We start from the raw sequence: 18082 nt of genomic DNA on the forward strand, positions 1-18082 counted from the left end.
AGCGACCACAACCAACCCAGGCCAGAGTGTGTCAACAGCCAAGGACCAACCTCAGTCACTGTTTGTGCTTTACCCAAGTTGTTACAAGCTTAATTCTTTGCAGCTCACTTTTCCTTCTGTTTTGGCCTCTCCCCCACCATGTCTTAAAAAGTGTAACAGCCAGCGGAGCCTCAAATAGCAAGGCCCAGACAAACAGTGTGCAGATGCAAGCATCTCCGCCTCTGGGCCTCATGGCCAGGTTATATCAGGGCTCTTCTTCCTTCCTTCTTTAGCTAGTCACTTCGATTCAGCTTTCTAGAAATGGCCCAAACTGAAGCAAATATAGAGTCTCTTGATTCACCACTCATCTGGAAAAATGGAGTCTTCCTGCCACTGTTCACCTCCAAGAAAGCAGGCTGCATAGCGTTTGCACTCCACTGTAGTTTCTTTGCATTACAGCCAAGCCTCTAGCCCTGGCTGGGAAACAAGTTCAAGTATCTCCATTTCTGCAGCTGAATCGAGCATGGGGTTGCAGGACGTTGGCGGTGAAGAGGTTAAATTGCTCAAAAGGCTAGATCTGTGGTTTCCTGCCCACACTTGCTCTGGCCTAAGGCAGTGCTTGCAGTTTGGGGAGGGGGAAGGGAGGTCTTGCCTGGACCCAGGTGGCTGACAGGCAAACCATGTTATTAAGAAGCTGGGATCTCAAAACCTTGATCTTCAAACAAGACCCCTAATTAGTCACTAGCCCAAGAGTAAATGGCATTCCACCTCAGTGTGGAGGGAAGGGAGCCTTCAAATCCTGGAGACTAATTGCCATTATTGGCTCTGTGAAGATCCTGTTGTAAACACTTGTCATCCGAGCCACTTCTGGTCAGTAAACTTGAGATATCAAATTGTTCCTTCATGTTTCAAATTCTCCAAAATGCCTCTCCGGCTCCTTTTCTGGGAGGAGGCATCTCTGTCCTGAACATGACAGCTTTCTCGGAATCCAGGTGAGGGGGAGGTCTCCCTGTGCCGTGTTATCTGCTATGGCAAGACCATTCAAAGACGGAATTCTTTTCTGTAAGGGATTTAAAAAGAAAGTTTTACTTCATTCAAATTTGAAAATGCCGTCTCAAAAATCAACTTTAATTGTAGGCAAAAGGGATTTATCATGAAGATAATGGGGCTTCCGTTTTGGAGTACCTCAAGTACTTTTTCTGAGCCCTAAGCGGTTCCTAATGATGGATTCACCAGGCTGTATACTTTTATCAAGTTTGAAAGCGTCAGTTATTCATGTTTTCTTTTTTTTAAAGAGGGCCACACCGAACCAAGGCATGCTCTACCGTCCTCAGGGTGTGGTGCTTGTCTTTTGCATCCTGTGTTCTTGTTGCTTCTGGAGAGATCTGCAAATGCGTTTTCTCCCTTAGACATCTTACCTTGCCTCTTGATTCTGTTTGTCATCTATGAAGGGAAGGGCAAACTTCTTTGGACCATGTCCAGGGTGCTAGGTTTGGTCTAAATCGACTCTGAACTGGCAGAGTGTTTCACGAGCTGGAGACCAAGAGATCCTGGATCCCTCCACTTCAAGGGCAGTCTAGATAATATCAGACTCAGAGAGCAAAAGAGGGGAACCTTGAGAGATGTGGGAGCTGCGAAGATCTGAGTTGGTTCCAGTGCCTGGGATACTATTATTTGGACACTTTTCATGGCAGTATGTCACAGTAAGACAAAGACTGTAGTAAATAGTTTCTGAACATTCCTGGAAAAGTATGAGTTTTCTGTTCACCTTTAAAATTCACTTTTAGCAAGCATCAGTGGGCTTTGAGACAGCATATGCCACCTTAATATCCACAGTCACCTATGTTGCATAGCCAAACATCCTGTAATGTTACATAGCCCCTCTCTGCTGCCGCTGAGCTTCAGAACTGCTTCTTCAGAGAGCTAAGGAGTCACTGTTACTCAGCAACAGTGACTGAACAGTTTAGGGTAGGACAGGAGAGTGGGAGTTTTATACACAAAGGCTTAGGATGTTTGCTCATAGGATTCCATCGTCTGTGATGAAAGCGATGGTTTTTCCTCTGCAGGTAACCTAATCACTTCCAGCAACTAGAAGCACACAGAGGTACTGGCCCTACCCAAGTGGGGTTCTCCAGGATGACCTAGACCTTTTCCCCTCTCTCCAGAGTTCGGGTGTTCTGTGTTGAATCAGCCCTCATCTCCAATGTCATTAGCATCACCCCCAAAAATCCCAAAAGCATTATTTTAACCTATGTGTTTCGCTGATTGGAGATGTTCGAAATTGGATGCCAAACTTTTGGTTATTTTAACCAGTTCAGAAAAGAAAGACTAACATCAGTTTTGACAACAAACAAAACCAGTTTTTGTTCTATCAGTTATGTTTAAAAGATTCCAATTTCAAACTAAACACAATGTGTGGTTATTCTGTCAGCGATTTATATAGCCACCAGGGCGCCACAGTTACACACTGCATACATCATTGTATTTTTAAAATGTACTTAATGAACTTTTTTTTTCTTTTCTAGTAACTACTTCATTGCCTTAAATGAATGCATTCCAATAGAATTTGTAACAAATGACCACTTTGTGTTTGCATTAATGCCAAACACGTTTAACAAATTTTTAACAAGGAACCCTGGCAAAATGCCAAACTCCTCGAGGGACACCGAAGGAATGCTATAAATTTAAACTAGATTTTACCTTTTCACGTAGCTGGGCAAGCGTCTTAGTTGTCTTGCTATCTGCAGCATTTCTAGTTTATGTCAGATAAGTTGTACGTTTTCATTATTTTTATTACTTATATTGTACTTATTTCCATGGGACTTTCAACTGTATGCAGCTTGCAGCTGTATCTGGAACATTGTGAAAGCAGCTTAGAAACTGATCTTTATTTCTGCACAATTGATCATATTTTATATAGGTTGGTAGATGACCGTACCCCTCATATGTACCCAAATTACCACTCTGTTTAAAACAGCACAGTCGGGTGGCACCTGTAGCTTGTGGGTAGGGCGCTGGCCACATACACCGAGGCTGGCGAGTCCTAACCCAGCCTGGACCAGCTAAGGCAACAATGACAACTGCAACAACAACAACAACAACAAAAATAGCTGGGCACTGTGGCGGGCGCCTGTAGTCCCAGGTACTTGGGAGGATGAGGCAAAAGAATCGCTTATACCAAAGAGTTTGAGGTTGCTGTGAGCTGTGATGCCACAGCACTCTACCCAGGGCAACAGCTTGAGACTCTGTCTCTAAATAAATAAATAAATAAATAAAACAGCACAGTCAACCATGTATGTCCAGAAACAATTGATTAGGCCAGCGGTTCTCATCTAAGGTAACTTTGACCCCTTCCCAAGGATATTTGGCTATATCTAGAGATGTGTTGTGATTGTCATTACTGGGAGGAGGGCAGTGCTTCTGGAATCTAATGAGGAGTAGCCAGGGATGGTGCTAAGCTTCCCACAGAACAGTCCCACAGCACAGAATTGTCCAGCTGCACATGTCCGTAATGCTGAGAAGGAGAAATTTCCAAGGAGGGTGAAAAAGGGCTTTGGCTATGGGCAGTCTCTCTATTCTTTTAAGAAAAAGTTAACAATCAAACACTTTTCTATTCAACTAATGTTTTAAAAATTATATGGTTCGTACCGAATGTTTGTGTCGAATGACAGATTTTTTTATTTTTACTTTCGCTGTCTTCTGCCCATGGGAAGAGCAAAAACCTAAAATGTAGATGAGGGCAGTTCTGTGGCTGGCCATTGGCTAAGCAGTGATTTTCAAGCAGTGTGCCATGGCACACTGGGGTGCCCTGATAGGATCTTAGGTGTACCACGAAATTTTTTAAAGATCATTAATTAAATATTTTTGAAAGAAGTTCAAAGTACCTGTAAGCAAATTCTTTTTTTTACTTTCTTTTTTTTTCTTGATCAACATAATTTAAGTGTGCCACAGATGTTTAACTATAGGTTCAAGTGTGCCTTGAGATAAAAAAGGTTGAAAAACATTAGGCTAAAGAATGTGTAAGATCCACCAGCACTCGGCAGGTAATGGCCACAGGGGAAGGCCAGGGCTGGGCTTTAGTAATGGTCTCTCAAGTAAGGACAGTGGCAATCAGAGCCAGCATGTCCATGAAATAGTTTTAGGTGTGTTGTGGACAAGCAGTTTTGTTTTAGTAGCTATGCATTTATTAAAATGTACCTTAGACAAATATTGTCTCTGTTATGGTATTAAAATAAATCTTTCTTTAGGGAACTTATGCTAAGTTTTTAGTGGATATTTTAAAAAGAAATATTAATTATATGTTACAGGTATTGTGGAGATATTACAAAAATGAGAACATTAGGGCACAAAAGTGTGAGGTTTAAGAAGTGCTAGCCTCATAGTAAAGGGAATGGGCTCTGGAGTTGAAAAGATGTGGGATCGCATTAGACCCCAGGAAGGGAGGGAATTTGACCAAAAGCATTCAGTCTCACTAAGCTTCCATGCTTCCATTTACTCATCTGCATAAGGAGCTGTAAACCAACATGGTCAGCACCATGGTGCTGTCAAGCTTGTTTGACATCATCCATTCAAAAGCACAGGGGTGGTGGCAGGTCGCACACGCCAAACATTACCTGTTAGTAACTCTGACCACAATAGCAATGACAAAAACAAATCCTAAGGCGACGGAGAAGTATATGCTGCCATTTTTTTAAATTCCAGATTGATATGAGGGTACAAATGTTTAGGTTACATTGTTTTCGATTCTTTTTTTTTTTTTTTATTGTTGGGGATTCATTGAGGGTACAATAAGCCAGGTTACACTGATTGCAATTGTTAGGTAAAGTCCCTCTTGCAATCATGTCTTGCCCCCATAAAGTGTGACACACACCAAGGCCCCACCCACCTCCCTCCTTCCCTCTTTCTGTTTCCCCCCCATAACCTCAATTGTCATTAATTGTCCTCATATCAAAATTGAATACATAGGATTCATGCTTCTCCATTCTTGTGATGCTTTACTAAGAATAATGTCTTCCACTTCCATCCAGGTTAATACGAAGGATGTAAAGTCTCCATTTTTTTTAATGGCTGAATAGTATTCCATGGTATACATATACCACAGCTTGTTAATCCATTCCTGGGTTGGTGGGCATTTAGGCTGTTTCCACATTTTGGCAATTGTAAATTGAGCTGCAATAAACAGTCTAGTACAAGTGTCCTTATGATAAAAGGATTTCTTTCCTTCTGGGTAGATGCCCAGTAATGGGATTGCAGGATCAAATGGGAGGTCTAGCTTGAGTGCTTTGAGGTTTCTCCATACTTCCTTCCAGAAAGGTTGTACTAGTTTGCAGTCCCACCAGCAGTGTAAAAGTGTTCTCTTCTCTCCACATCCACGCCAGCATCTGCAGTTTTGAGATTTTGTGATGTGGGCCATTCTCCCTGGGGTTCAATGATATCTCAGGGTTGTTTTGATTTGCATTTGTCTAATATATAGAGATGATGAACATTTTTTCATGTGTTTGTTAGCCATTCATCTGTCGTCTTTAGAAAAAGTTCTATTCATGTCTCTTGCCCATTGATATAAGGGATTGTTGGCTTTTTTCATGTGGATTAATTTGAGTTCTCTATAGATCCTAGTTATCAAGCTTTTGTCTGATTGAAAATATGCAAATATCCTTTCCCATTGTGTAGGTTGTCTCTTTGCTTTGGTTATTGTCTCCTTAGCTGTACAGAAGCTTTTCAGTTTAATGAAGTCCCATTTGTTTATTTTTTTTGTTGTTGCAATTGCCATGGCAATCTTCTTCATGAATTTCAATTCTAAGGTAAAGTTCAAGTTGTAGTTGAGCCCTTCACTCAGGCGGTAGGCTGAACACCCTCACATTTGGACGTTAGGTGAGATCCCTACAATCGCCCTCTCTCCTCCCCTCTTCCTTGCTAGACTATACTTGTATGTTTTCTTTCATGTCGGTGTATAGTTGTTTATATACGGGTTTCATATTAGTATTGAGAACATTGGATACTATTTTTTCCATTCTTGAGATACTTTATAAGGAAAAATGTGTTTCATCTCCATCTAGGTAAACATAAAAGATATGTTTTCTTATGGCTTTTCTTATGGCTGAATAGAAATACTTTCTATTAGAAATCTTTTTATAGAAATCTATAGAAATCTTTTCTTATGGCTGAATAGAAATACTCCATGGTATACATGGTATACATATGGTATACATGGTATACATATACCACAGTTTCTTTCTTTTTTTTTTTTTTGTAGAGACAGAGTCTCACTGTACCGCTCTTGGTAGAGTGCCGTGGCGTCACACGTCTCACAGCAACCTCCAACTCTTGGGCTTACGCGATTCTCTTGCCTCAGCCTCCCGAGCAGCTGGGACTACAGGCACCCATCGCAACGCCCATCTATTTTTTGGTTGCAGTTTGGCAGGGGCTGGGTTTGAACCTGCCACCCTCGGTATATGGGGCTGGCGCCCTACTCACTGAGCCACAGGCGCCGCCCTATACCACAGTTTCTTAATCCATTCCTGGGTTGATGGGCATTTGGGTTGCTTCCACATCTTGGCAATTGTGAATTGAGCTGCAATAAAGATTCTGATGCACATGTCCTTGTGGTAAAATGATTTTAGTTCTCTGGTAGATACCTAGTAATGGGATTGCAGGATCAAATGGAAGGTCAACTGTTAGTTCTTTGAGAATTCTCCATACTTCTTTCTATAAAGGTTGTATTAGTTTGCAGTCCCAGCAGTGTTCCTTTCTCTCCATATCCTTGACAGCATCTACAGTTCTGGGACATTGTGATGTGAGCTATCTCACTGGAGTTAGGCAATATCTCAGAGTGGTTTTGATTTGCATTTCTCCAAGGATTAGGGATGATGAGCACTTTTTCATGTGTTTGTTGGCTATTTGTTATCTTCAGAGAAGTTTCTGTTCAAGTCTCTCGCCCACTTATAAATGGGATTGTTTGCTCTTTTCTTGTTGACTAATTTGAGTTCTCCATAGATTCTAGTTATCAGCCCTTTGTCATATTTACAGCATTCAAATATCTTCTCCCCTTCCAAAGTCTGTTTGCTTTAATCGTGGTACCCTTAGATGTGCAGAAGCTTTTTAGCTTGATCATATCCATTTATTTATTTTTGTTGTTGCTGCAATTGCCAGGAGGTCTTCTTCATGAAATCTTCTCCCAGGCTGATTTTGTCAAGCCTTTTCCCCTACACTCTCTTCTAGAATTTTTATTATTTTGTGTCTTAAATTCAAATCTTTTATCCAGCAAGAGTCAATTTTCATTTTTATATCACATATCCATCTGAATCTCTTCATTTAAAACATTGTGGGTGAGTTACATCCAGCTCACAGAAGCCAAAGATGAAATGCAAAGCCCCTCAGCGGCTTCCTCCCAGCACGCTCTGTCATCCATGAGGCCCTTTGCAATTCTGAGCACAGGGCTGGCTGGGCCCACCCCAGCCCCCAGCCCCAGCACTTTGGGGTTCTGAAGTGTTACATTTTATTGCCCTGAGGAGCTGTAGGAGTCCACTCTCAAGGTAAAATGTTATTCTCCACTCATATTTTTGAATTATGGTTTCAAGGTGGTTGCTCCTATCAAGTAAATGAAATGATTTAACATAATTTGTTGCCACTTTGATCACAACAATAATAAATAAATCTTCATGAGGAAAACGGGAAGCCCATTCTGCCCCATTTTAAAAGATATTAAGTAATAACACAGATGTAGTTATAGTTTTTTTTTTTTTTTTTTTTAGCAGAAACGACTCTGTTGGGTTTTCCCGCAAGCAGAGTGGCTCAGTGGGGCTGTTCTGCAGGACGCCTGCCGCCTCCAGAAAGAGCTGCTCTTCTGCTCAGCCCTTGTTAATTAGTCTATCAGGGCCTTGCCTTTTATGTGGGCACCATATGCAACGTGTTAGGGGCATCCAAAGCCGCTGTGAATGGGTGTCTGTTTTTGTACCTGGGGGCACGCTGCACACATTTGGAAAGCACATGGAGCGCAATGGACATTAACCCAGATGTCAAAAATAGCCTGCATTTTACTACTGTTATTAAACAGTTTCCCCTTTAACCCCTCCGTGTTTACCAAAGACCGCTTTCTCCCAGCCTGTTTCTGCAAATCACTACTGAAAGGGCAGGAGAAGAAAGCCATAATCTGGCAGGTGTCTTTATTCCAAAGAAAAACAGTCTGAAGGCATATTTGTGAGACACCACACGTTTATAGCCTGCTCTCCCTGGGGTGCTTGTCCTGGGGCAGCCTCTTACTGCCATGCTCAGTTGCCCACCCGCTCCCTCACACACCCTGCGGCCCTGAGCCATCAAGAGCAGCCATCTCACCCAATACTGATTTTTTTTTTCCATAGAGGAAATAGCGTTGTATTTTAGTATGGTACTGGTTACACAATCTTTGGTTTAAAAAAATCTAAAAAGTGCAAAGAAAAAAAAACTCTAAAAGAGAGGCTTAAACCCCAGCCACCAATAAATATTAACATTCTGGTGTGTGTGTACACTTGCAAATGTTTATGTTTATAACGTGCATGTGTGTTGACGCAAAAATGAGATTGAACTAGACATATAAAAGGGCAACCTACTTTTTTTCACTGAGAAGTTGTGGGACATGTTTCCCTATTTAAAAAGTAGAGATCTATACCATTGTCACTCGTCACTTAATCTTAAGTATCCTCATCGCAGCTCCCTATCCATTTTTTCATGGCACCAATTTTAAAATCCCCATTCATGTATTGACTTGTGTGTCTGTTTGTTGTCTGTCTGGCTCCTGAGACTACAGGATCTATGAAGGTAAGGATCTTGTCTGTTTTCCTCCCTGTTCTATCCCTGGCACCTGACATAGGGAGGTGCTATATTAGTTTTCTTGCTGTGTAAGAAATTACCACAAATTTAGTGGTTGAAAACAACACCCACCTACGATCCCATAGTGTTGCAGGTAGGCTGGAAGTCTTCATGGGCTGGGCTGGGTTTTCTGCTTAGCATCTCATAAAGCCAAAGTCAGGACTTTGGCTGGACTTTAATCTGCAGGCTCTGGGGAAGCATCCACTGCCAAGCTCCTTCAGGCTGTTGGTAGAATTCAGTCCCCTGTGCTTATTGGACTGAGATCCCTATTTATTTCCATGCTGGCTATCAGCTGGGGGCCCCTCTCACATTATAAAGGAAGTTCTTCCTTCATCTCAGCAGAGCAAATTCCTAACCTAGTTCACATTTTCTTGACTTTCTCTTCTGCCACAACAGGAGAAAAGTCTGTGCTGTCAAAGGGCTCCTGTCATTAAATTAGGTCTATTCAGATAATCTCCCTTTAGGTTAAAGTCAACTGATTAGTCACCTTAATTACATCTGTAAGGTAACATAGGAATGGTCTGATACATTCTTAGTTCCAGGGATTAGGGTAGGAAATCAGGGGTGAGGGGGGTTGAATTTTTCAGATTCTCTCTATTCTAGTTGCTCTCCGATATCTGTGGAGTGAGTGAGTAAATCAGCCTGGCCCAGGCACTGTGGAAAGCATAGGGAGTGCTAAGTGAGTAGCACAGATCTGCCCTCATCCTCATAGAGCTGATAGTGACCATGGCTGTCCAACAGAAGTATAGACCAAGCTCATCCTCATAGAGCTGATAGTGACCATGGCTGTCCAACAGAAGTATAGACCAAGCTCATCCTCATAGAGCTGATAGTGACCATGGCTGTCCAACAGAAATATAGACCTGCCCTCATCCTCATAGAGCTGATAGTGACCATGGCTGTCCAACAGAAGTATAGACCAAGCTGTCATCCTTCATTTATGTTACTATTAGCTGCCACATTTCACAAAGTAATAAGGAATAAGTGAAATTAATGGTAATGTATGTTATTTGATCCAATACACATATCTAAAAGATCCTTTTAACATAAAGTCTATATTAAAAATTGTTACAGAGATAATTTACATTCTTCATAATAAATCTTCAAAATCTCATGTGTGTTTTACGCTTATAGTATACCTGAATTTGGACTAGCCACATGTCGAGTGTTCAGTCTCCCCCTAGGGCCAGTGGTTACCATATTGGACAGTACAGGTCTAGACAGTTCAGCAGGAGAGGTCTCCAAAGTGTGTGAGAGATTTCCCACTCTGTGTCATATCTGGGAGGGTTGGCAAAGGCTTTCTAGTGAGATGTGGTATCTAAGCGGAGACTGTAGTATACACAGGGCTTGCTCAAACCAAGAGCTGGTGTAATGAGAGTCAGACAGAAAGACATGTTTGAGAGAAGAGAAAAAAAGCTTCAGGACTACAGAGGCAAGTTAGTGCAGGTGGGGATGTACAGAGCAGAATGCCCAGGGTAAGTGCACAACTGGAGAGAGAGGGGCCCAGATGAGGCCTCCCCCATAGCCAGGAATCCCTCATCCTGCATCCTGCGGGCAATGGGACTGTAAACAGGGGTGTTTATGGGGGTTGTAAACAGTAAACAGGATGCCACCACTGAAATAGCACTGCCAGCCCCTCTGATGGGGATGCAGGATTGGCTGCTGCAACAGAGGATGCTGGAGAAAGAGTAGGACCATTGAGATTCAACAGGTGGGAGAGGACTGGGCAGGGATTATCTCACAATGGGAGCAACCCAGATTGTCTCATTGTGGAAGGCAGGATTCCTTTTTAAATTTTTTTTTTTTTTTTGAAAGCATATACTTGTTTGCCCCTTGACGGGGGCGGGGGGGGGGATCACCTGCATTGCTAATGATGCTGGCTGCATCATTTGAAGTTTGGTTGTTTCTTTTCCTTTTTGCCCTCTCAAACCCATTTAGGCCTCCTGGTGAATAGATTGTTTGAAGGAAGGAGGGGCAACCCTTTTTGAGAGTTCTTTTGTCTACAGCATAAATTTACGCCTAATCTGTGCATTGTCATTGGGAGGCCTTATACTATGCCTGGTGACTGGTAACCCAGTTGGAACTCTTTCTCACAACTGAATAAATGATTGTTCTTTGCTACTTTATCTTGGAAAAATATCAAGGACATCGGACATTGGCTATAATTATTTTTCACTCATTTCCCCATCTGTAAAAAAATGGCCCATACATTTTAATCCTACTTTGGATTTCTCTTTACCTTTTAATTGTGTAGCCATTTAATATATTGGTCAGCCCTTTAAAAGGATAATTAAGAAATGCTGAATGCACCCAAGAATTAGAGCTATGCACAGCTCATGAAACAGAAAGCGTGCTCTGACTTACAGTTTTCATACAAAGTTTGCAGAGATTTTATGTGCCAGAATGAGTAATATGATCTATTCTAGGAACTCCCTAACTTTCTGGCTCTGCAAAAGTCATTTTTTTTTTTTGCCCCAATTCAAGTTTCTTAACCAGAAGGGTTACACCAAAGTCCTCCGAGTATGAATGAGCAGAGTTCATCCAAGCCACATATTTCATTTGCACTCCTTAAGGATGGCTCGGAATAGCTGGCTACCTGTGCAGACCATGGGATCTTTGGCATTCTCGTTCACTGGTGTGACTCAGGAAATGCTGTGTAGCAACCACCGAATGGGACAGCTCAGGCTGAATATAAAAAGGGGCATGCAAGTGCATGAGTGTGAGCAAGTGCATGAGTGTGAGTAACATGTTCCCTGCCATGTTCCCCACATGCCTGCACTATTGTGGCTGGAAACCCTGAAGCATCCGAAGGCCATGTGTGGGTGAAAACGGTACAGGCACACACGTGGAGCATCAGCAGGGAACAAAGTCATCATTGAAGCAGTGGTGTGGGACAGTCTCTCTTCTCACCCATTGCACTGTTTCTTTCCAGGCTGCAGTTGTGTCTACACACAGGACCCTCACTGGGACAGTGAGAAGACTTGAGGCAGGAAATATGCGAATGCATGACTATTGCATTTATGTTTGCTACTAAGCATCTGCGCGGGCTATTTGGATGCAAGGATGAAAGCCAACTTTGTTTCCATCTGCTCTACTTAACACATTGACTGTCACACTAGAAAATAATTTTTTTTTCCTTGTAGCCACAGTATTTTGTTAAGTCAAGAGAGGTCAAGACATGTGTGAGTTATATAGTCTTCGCGAGGCCTCAGGCTCACAATCAGTGTAAGTGAAATACAACTGTCAGGGCAGTTAATGTGTTAAGGAGATGCCAATATTCTTTAAAAAATGTTTTTATCCTCGGGCCAGGCACGGTGGCTCGCGGCTGTAATCCTAGCACTCTGGGAGGCCGAGGAGGGTGGATTGCCTGAGCTCACAGGTTCAAGACCAGCCTGAGCCAGAGTGAGACCTCATCTCTAAAAATAGCCAGGCATTGTGGCGGGTGCCTGTAGTCCCAGCTACTTGGGAGGCAGAGGCAAGAGACTCGCTTGAGCCCAAGAGTTTGAGGTGTACTGGGAGCTGTGACGCCATGGTACTTTACCAAGGGTGACAAAGTGAAACTCTGTCTCAGAAAAAAAAAAAAAAAAAAAAAGAAAAAGTTTTAATCATAGTAAAATATACATAAAATTTATTATTTTTACCTTTAAGAATATATTTGGCGGCATTTAGTACCTTCATAGGGTTGTAAAACCATCATCACTATTCATTCTAATATTTTCCATGGCCCCAAGCAGAAACTCTGGACCTGTTGTTAAATAACCCCTCCCATTTTGTCCTCCCCTGACCCCCAACCTCGAATCTGTTCTCTGCATCTATGAATTTGTCTGCTCTGGAGATTTCATATAAGTAGAATCATACAGTATTTGTCTTTCTTTGGTCTGGTTTATTTCACTTAGCATGATGACTCCAAGGTTCATCCACGTTGTAGCATGCATGAGAACTTCATTTCTTTTCATGGCTTAATAGTACTCCCTTACATGTATATACCACATTTTGTTTATCCAGTCATCTCTTAATGAGTACTTTTGGCTATTGTGAATAATGGTGCTATGAATATCTGTGTACAAGTATTTCTTTGAGTCCCTGTTTTCAGTTTTCTGGGGGTATGTACCTAGGGTTGGAATTGCTAGGTCCAATATTCTTTTCAATTTTTGCTCTTAGACGACTTTTAAATGAATGTTAAGTATTATGCTGTCTTGACCGTCTTTAATTCTCTAACGTCTCTGAAGTCAAGTTAAGAAATAATTTTAAAACTGTAGTTGTTATACAAAAGTATGGAGAAGAAAAAAATTGACACGTAATCTGATGATGTGGAAATAATCATGAAATATTTTGGCATGTTTCCCTTCAATTTCTTTTTGCGTGTCAAGAGACTTTTATAGATCTATGTGACTTATTTTGAAAAAGGCTTTTTCTCAGATGCGCTTGCATGACACAATCAACTTTTTGTTCACTTTGTCCCTTCTGCTGTGCTTCTCATCACCCCCTCCCCACACCCACCCAAACCCAACCCATGACAGTGGTGGTGAGGCGGGTGCAGGGGTGAGGAGTGGGAGGGCTTCTGCCAGCGTGATCTCAGACAGCGTTACCAGTTTCTTTGCCTGCTAAATTATGTGCTTTCTTGTTGCAGCTATCAGAAGGGCTGACTAAAGGGAAAGCGCAGCTCAGCAGCAATATTCTGGTAATCTATTGCAGCGCGGCTGACACCACTGTTCACCAGCACCTGGAGGAGCTCATCAGGGCTGAAGCGGAGCTTTCACCTCCATTACTGAGAGAGATTCTCTTCTACCCGACATTTCCTTTCATCACCTCTTGTCATTTCTCATGGATTCAGATACGTTGGAAAGCAAGAATGCGGAGGAGGAGAAAAGTGACAGATCTTCCATTTTTTTGGTCCAGATTTGGGCATTTAAAATGTGATCTTCTTTTCCAAATGTCACTGTTGGATAACATTTTATTTATGTTACTGAAATATCATCAGATAAATTTGAACTCCATGAGATTTTAACTATGGATTCAGCTTCTGTTGGGCAACTAGCCTCATCTCCAGTTATTCCGTGCTGATTCCATCTCAGTGGTCATTCCAAATGCATTAGATTATCAAAAAGTGTAAATTTGCTGCGAGTGAGTGCTGTTGGCAGTGTTCATGTGCCATGATGCGTGGAGTGTTTGACAAAGAAACCAAAACACCAAAAATTGCGAGCCTTTACCCTCCTCTATTTCTTTAAGCCGCTGTTTGAAGAACCACATTTTGATGGTTACCTCTGGGCCAGGTTGGAAACGAAATCAATTTTTTAAACCACTAATACTTGCCAAGAAATCGCCTTACGAGAACATGGTGTGTGTCTCTGACAATGCATGGCACATCTAAATTAATCGTTCATGATTTTCTCTACCCTGGTCATGTACTGGAGAGTGGCAAAAGCCCGAGGCCCCTGTGTATCTCTATTCCACGTGCTCCATCCATTTCCACAGCTGGGCCAGGCCCGAGCCTCAGACTCTTGCCATCCCTGAACATGCAGGTCTCCATGAAGAAGCTGGGACTCATTCACATTTCAAGATCCAAATGCTGTGCAAACAGTGTAAGCTTAGATTTTTCTATAAATGAAGGGTCATTTCTCATTTTTTTAAATGTCTGCAACATGGATTCCAAAGCATTTTCAGCATCAAACATGAAAACATTGATGAATGAGGAACAATCACAAAAGCTGTGTATCTGTATATAGCTCTACAAAACGTGTATGTGGATACAGAGTCACTATTTAAATAAAGCACATGCCAGGGAAAGAGACCCAACTTTGAGGTCTTTTACATACAGTGACATGGTACTAAGGAGCATTAAACTCCTCCTGCTCCCTCTGAATATTAAAAAAAAAAAAAATTAAAGTTGTGATTAACTTCATAAAACTCATGACTGAGTCTGGCAAACATGTGCAACTCTTGTATTGATCCATTTTCTTGTCAATGGAAGAAACTCTTCCACGTATGCAAGTGGGAGATGAAAACCTACATTTTTTTTAAAGGACAAACAGTGAATTTAAGCATGAGTGGCCTTAATAAATATAGTTGTCTTTCTTTGCTGCTGTGGAAAGGATTCTAAACAGATGTTCCTGAACTCTTGCATTGAATTTAGTTGTTATTATTACTTCTTAAAATGTTGGTGCAATTAACTCTGGACCTCTCTCGTGAGCCATAGAGATATTTAAAAGACAGACACCTGATTTGTCGAGGAAGAGGAAATGGTCTCTGTTGCACCATTCATTCTTGGTGCATTAGGAGTAACATATTCAAGCGGGTCTCTTGCTTCTGGCTTTGTTCCTGTCGTCAGTAAATATAGCAAACTATGTAAAGCTTATGTGTCGCATAAACTATCCAAATACATTCATGTTTTAGAAGTTTGTCCTTTAACTATCTAAAAGATCTAGATCTTGGTTGGAGATGTGAGCAGAGTTCTTTGCAAGCTTACTTAGCACATTTTGATACATTGTCTCACTGAAAACCCAAGCCACAAGTGCATCCTCATGAACGGTTTGGATGTCCTCAAAGGGGTGGTCCTCACTGCCTCCTGCAACCAGGTCCTGACCTGAACTCTGCAACTGAATACTTGAAGTAGAAAGTAGGAAATCCAGTAGGGAAAATAGGGTCCTTGAAACAGAAGAAAAAAAAAAAAAACAACAACAACACCAACCATGTATAGTTAGCTATTTCTACATATGTGCCAATTTCATCACAGCTCTTATTTGGGAGATCATTTTTTGCCCTGCTTTTGTTGGTTAAAAGTGTTATTGATCTTACCTTTATGGGGGCATATTATTTGGTCCCTTCAAAATTAAATTCTATCTAACATAGCGTCCTTTTCCATCGTACATTATAGACTCTGATGTTTGGGGGTTACCAAAAAATATCCCTTTTCACCTATTAAAAATAGTCCTTGGGTTTACAACAAACACTGTGATGTTGGGAGGATATTTCCTTTGCACAAACTTTAGCAGGTTTCCTTCTAATCATAATGTAGTTGCAAAAAAAAGTTCAGGCTAACATTTAGAAAAAGTTGGTCTTATTTTGTGCAAAAGCAGGCGTGTACTTTATACCCCATTTGATTTTGATGTACAGTCTCAATTTTGTATTTAATGATTTTTGTGTATCCAGTATGCACGTAAACAGCGTGTCAACTTTCATTTGAAAGTGGGTTTCGATTTACTTTTTAAACAGTGTTTATGGCAAGACCTCAAATGTGTTGACATAAGCTCTATCTGCGATGTTTTCGTGCCGAGTGGCGACTGAATGCAGCCGGGGGTCAGTGTATCTAATTCCCTGAGACCCTCCTGTGATAGTGCTTCTTGTAACATTTCTTCAAGTGAATGGCATGTGGGTTGTGATATTGACCATGTGATTATGGACATCAATATGAAAATAAATAAATAAAACTAAGGAACCCTCGAAACTACCAATGGGCATGTATTAGCCAGTCATTGTAACCTTGCGTCTAGTAGAAGAACAATGTACAAGGTCTGTACAGTTCATAAGTTTGTTACCATGTGTATGAGAAGTACTTTGTGCTGATCGCCTTATTTATATTCATCAAATAAACCTTGTTTCTTTCTGAATTGAGTTCATGCCATCTCTAATAAATGCTCCAATTGTGGTGGTTTCTGATATTCTGGGGGTCATGGATGGTCTCCATTTGAAGAACTGTATGGACTCAAAGAAAAAAAGAGAAAAGGGAAGTTATTGACCCACTTCACCAGAAAGGCCAGGACATACATTTCTCTTCCTGTACAGCTAGACCCAGAGATTCAAATTAGGAAATTTGAGTCATTGGTGGTGGTGTCCATCTTCCTTCCTTGCCTGGTTCCTTTCCCTTTCTCTCTTTCTCTGTCATTCTCTCCCCCTTTCTCCATATCTCCTGGTCCCTCCCTCTCTCCCTTTTTCCTTTTTCCATTCCTCCTTCTCTCCTTGTTTTCCTCTGCACTTTCCCCTGGGTTGGCTCTACTATCTGCTGAGCTCTTGCCACTTGGTGGCAGAGATAGTTCCCAGCAGCTTTGAGTGCTTCTTATTTTTAGAGAGACCCTCTCTCTGCCTGCATCCACACCTCTCCCTAAGGGGACACTTACTGGTTCTGTTTGGATTCTGCGTCCAATTACTTTTTTCAAGGGAGCCAAGAAAATGAGGTCATGTGATTGATGGCCTCGCTGGTCATGGGAGGAGTGGCTTCCAAAAGGGAAGATTTGATTCTATTCTAGAAGAGAGGGACAAATAAGCTGGGCAAGTAAAAGTAATAGTTAGCTCTGCCACCATTTGGATGCACACACAATTGGCTATGCCAGGGCCTCCCAAGCCTCTGCAGCCTACCTGTGGATCGCAATGAAGAGCCACTTTGCTGGAGGTCCTTGGAGCCTACAAACCGGATTCTGGTTCTCTTAAAACTTTGAATTATATAGCAGGGAATGAATTTCCAATTCTTATCATGATCGAAATCAATTAGTGATTGTCAAAGATAGAAAGTATGTTAGATGTCATGTAATCCAACACCCTCATTTTACCAGTTGGGGAAACTGAGGCCCAATCCATGTCTGATCCAAACACACATGGCAAGTTCATGGCTATCCGAGAGTCCTGGAAACAGGAATATGTGTTCCTGAATGCTCTTTGAGAAGGAGACGAAGGGACAAAAATCTCCCTTCAGCTAACACTTGACAACAGGGGGGAAATAATCATGCAGCTTCTGTAATTTATGGGTTTAAAGACAACAGGTGTGAAACAACCTCACTGTCAGGTACTTTTGGGGAACCTGACAAGTTGTTTTCACTTTTCATTCTAGTGGCTTTTTACAGAAAGAGACCTTTTGTTGGACAAGAACTTCTTACATCATAGAACTTCCTGAAGCCATGGCTTGCACTCAGGCCTGGTTATATAAACCCAGCTGGCCAGATGGAACAGCTGCCTTTTTTTTTTTTTTTTTTTAAATAGCGACAGGGTCTTGCCCTGTTTCCCTGGCTGCAACCCCTAGGCTCAAAGAATCCTCCCACCTAATCCTCCCAAGTAGCTGGGACAACAAACACATATCACCATGCCTGGCTAGGTTTTTATTTTTTGTAGAGACAGAGTCCTTTTTCTCGACCAGGTCTCAAACTCCTGGCCTCTAGGGATCTTCCCACCTCTGCCTCCCAAAGTGTTGGGATTACAGGTGTGAGCCACTGCAGCGGGCCAACCTCTGCTTCTCAAACCAGTCTTTTAGGTAGGAAAGGTACCAGCCCAC

The 18082-nt window shown here is 41.8% G+C and overlaps 1 protein-coding gene across 7 annotated transcripts in view; it reads left to right on the forward strand.

The window, feature by feature from the left end:
• The window catches only part of ERC2 (ELKS/RAB6-interacting/CAST family member 2), a 1052138-nt gene extending 1035708 nt beyond the window's left edge, over positions 1-16430 (forward strand). For 5 of the 7 annotated variants that reach the window (XM_053600429.1, XM_053600428.1, XM_053600431.1 and 2 more), the window contains one exon: positions 13454-16430. In XM_053600429.1, the coding sequence (XP_053456404.1) occupies positions 13454-13831 (378 nt within the window). In that variant the 3' untranslated portion in view covers positions 13832-16430. The remainder of the gene's footprint in view (positions 1-13453) is intronic. The other 2 variants (XR_008381889.1, XM_053600433.1) reach the window with 2 other exon arrangements.
• Positions 16431-18082: the final 1652 nt, after the last annotated feature.

The sequence above is a fragment of the Nycticebus coucang genome, chromosome 8, assembly GCF_027406575.1.
Source record: "Nycticebus coucang isolate mNycCou1 chromosome 8, mNycCou1.pri, whole genome shotgun sequence".
Taxonomy (NCBI): Eukaryota; Metazoa; Chordata; class Mammalia; order Primates; family Lorisidae; genus Nycticebus; species Nycticebus coucang.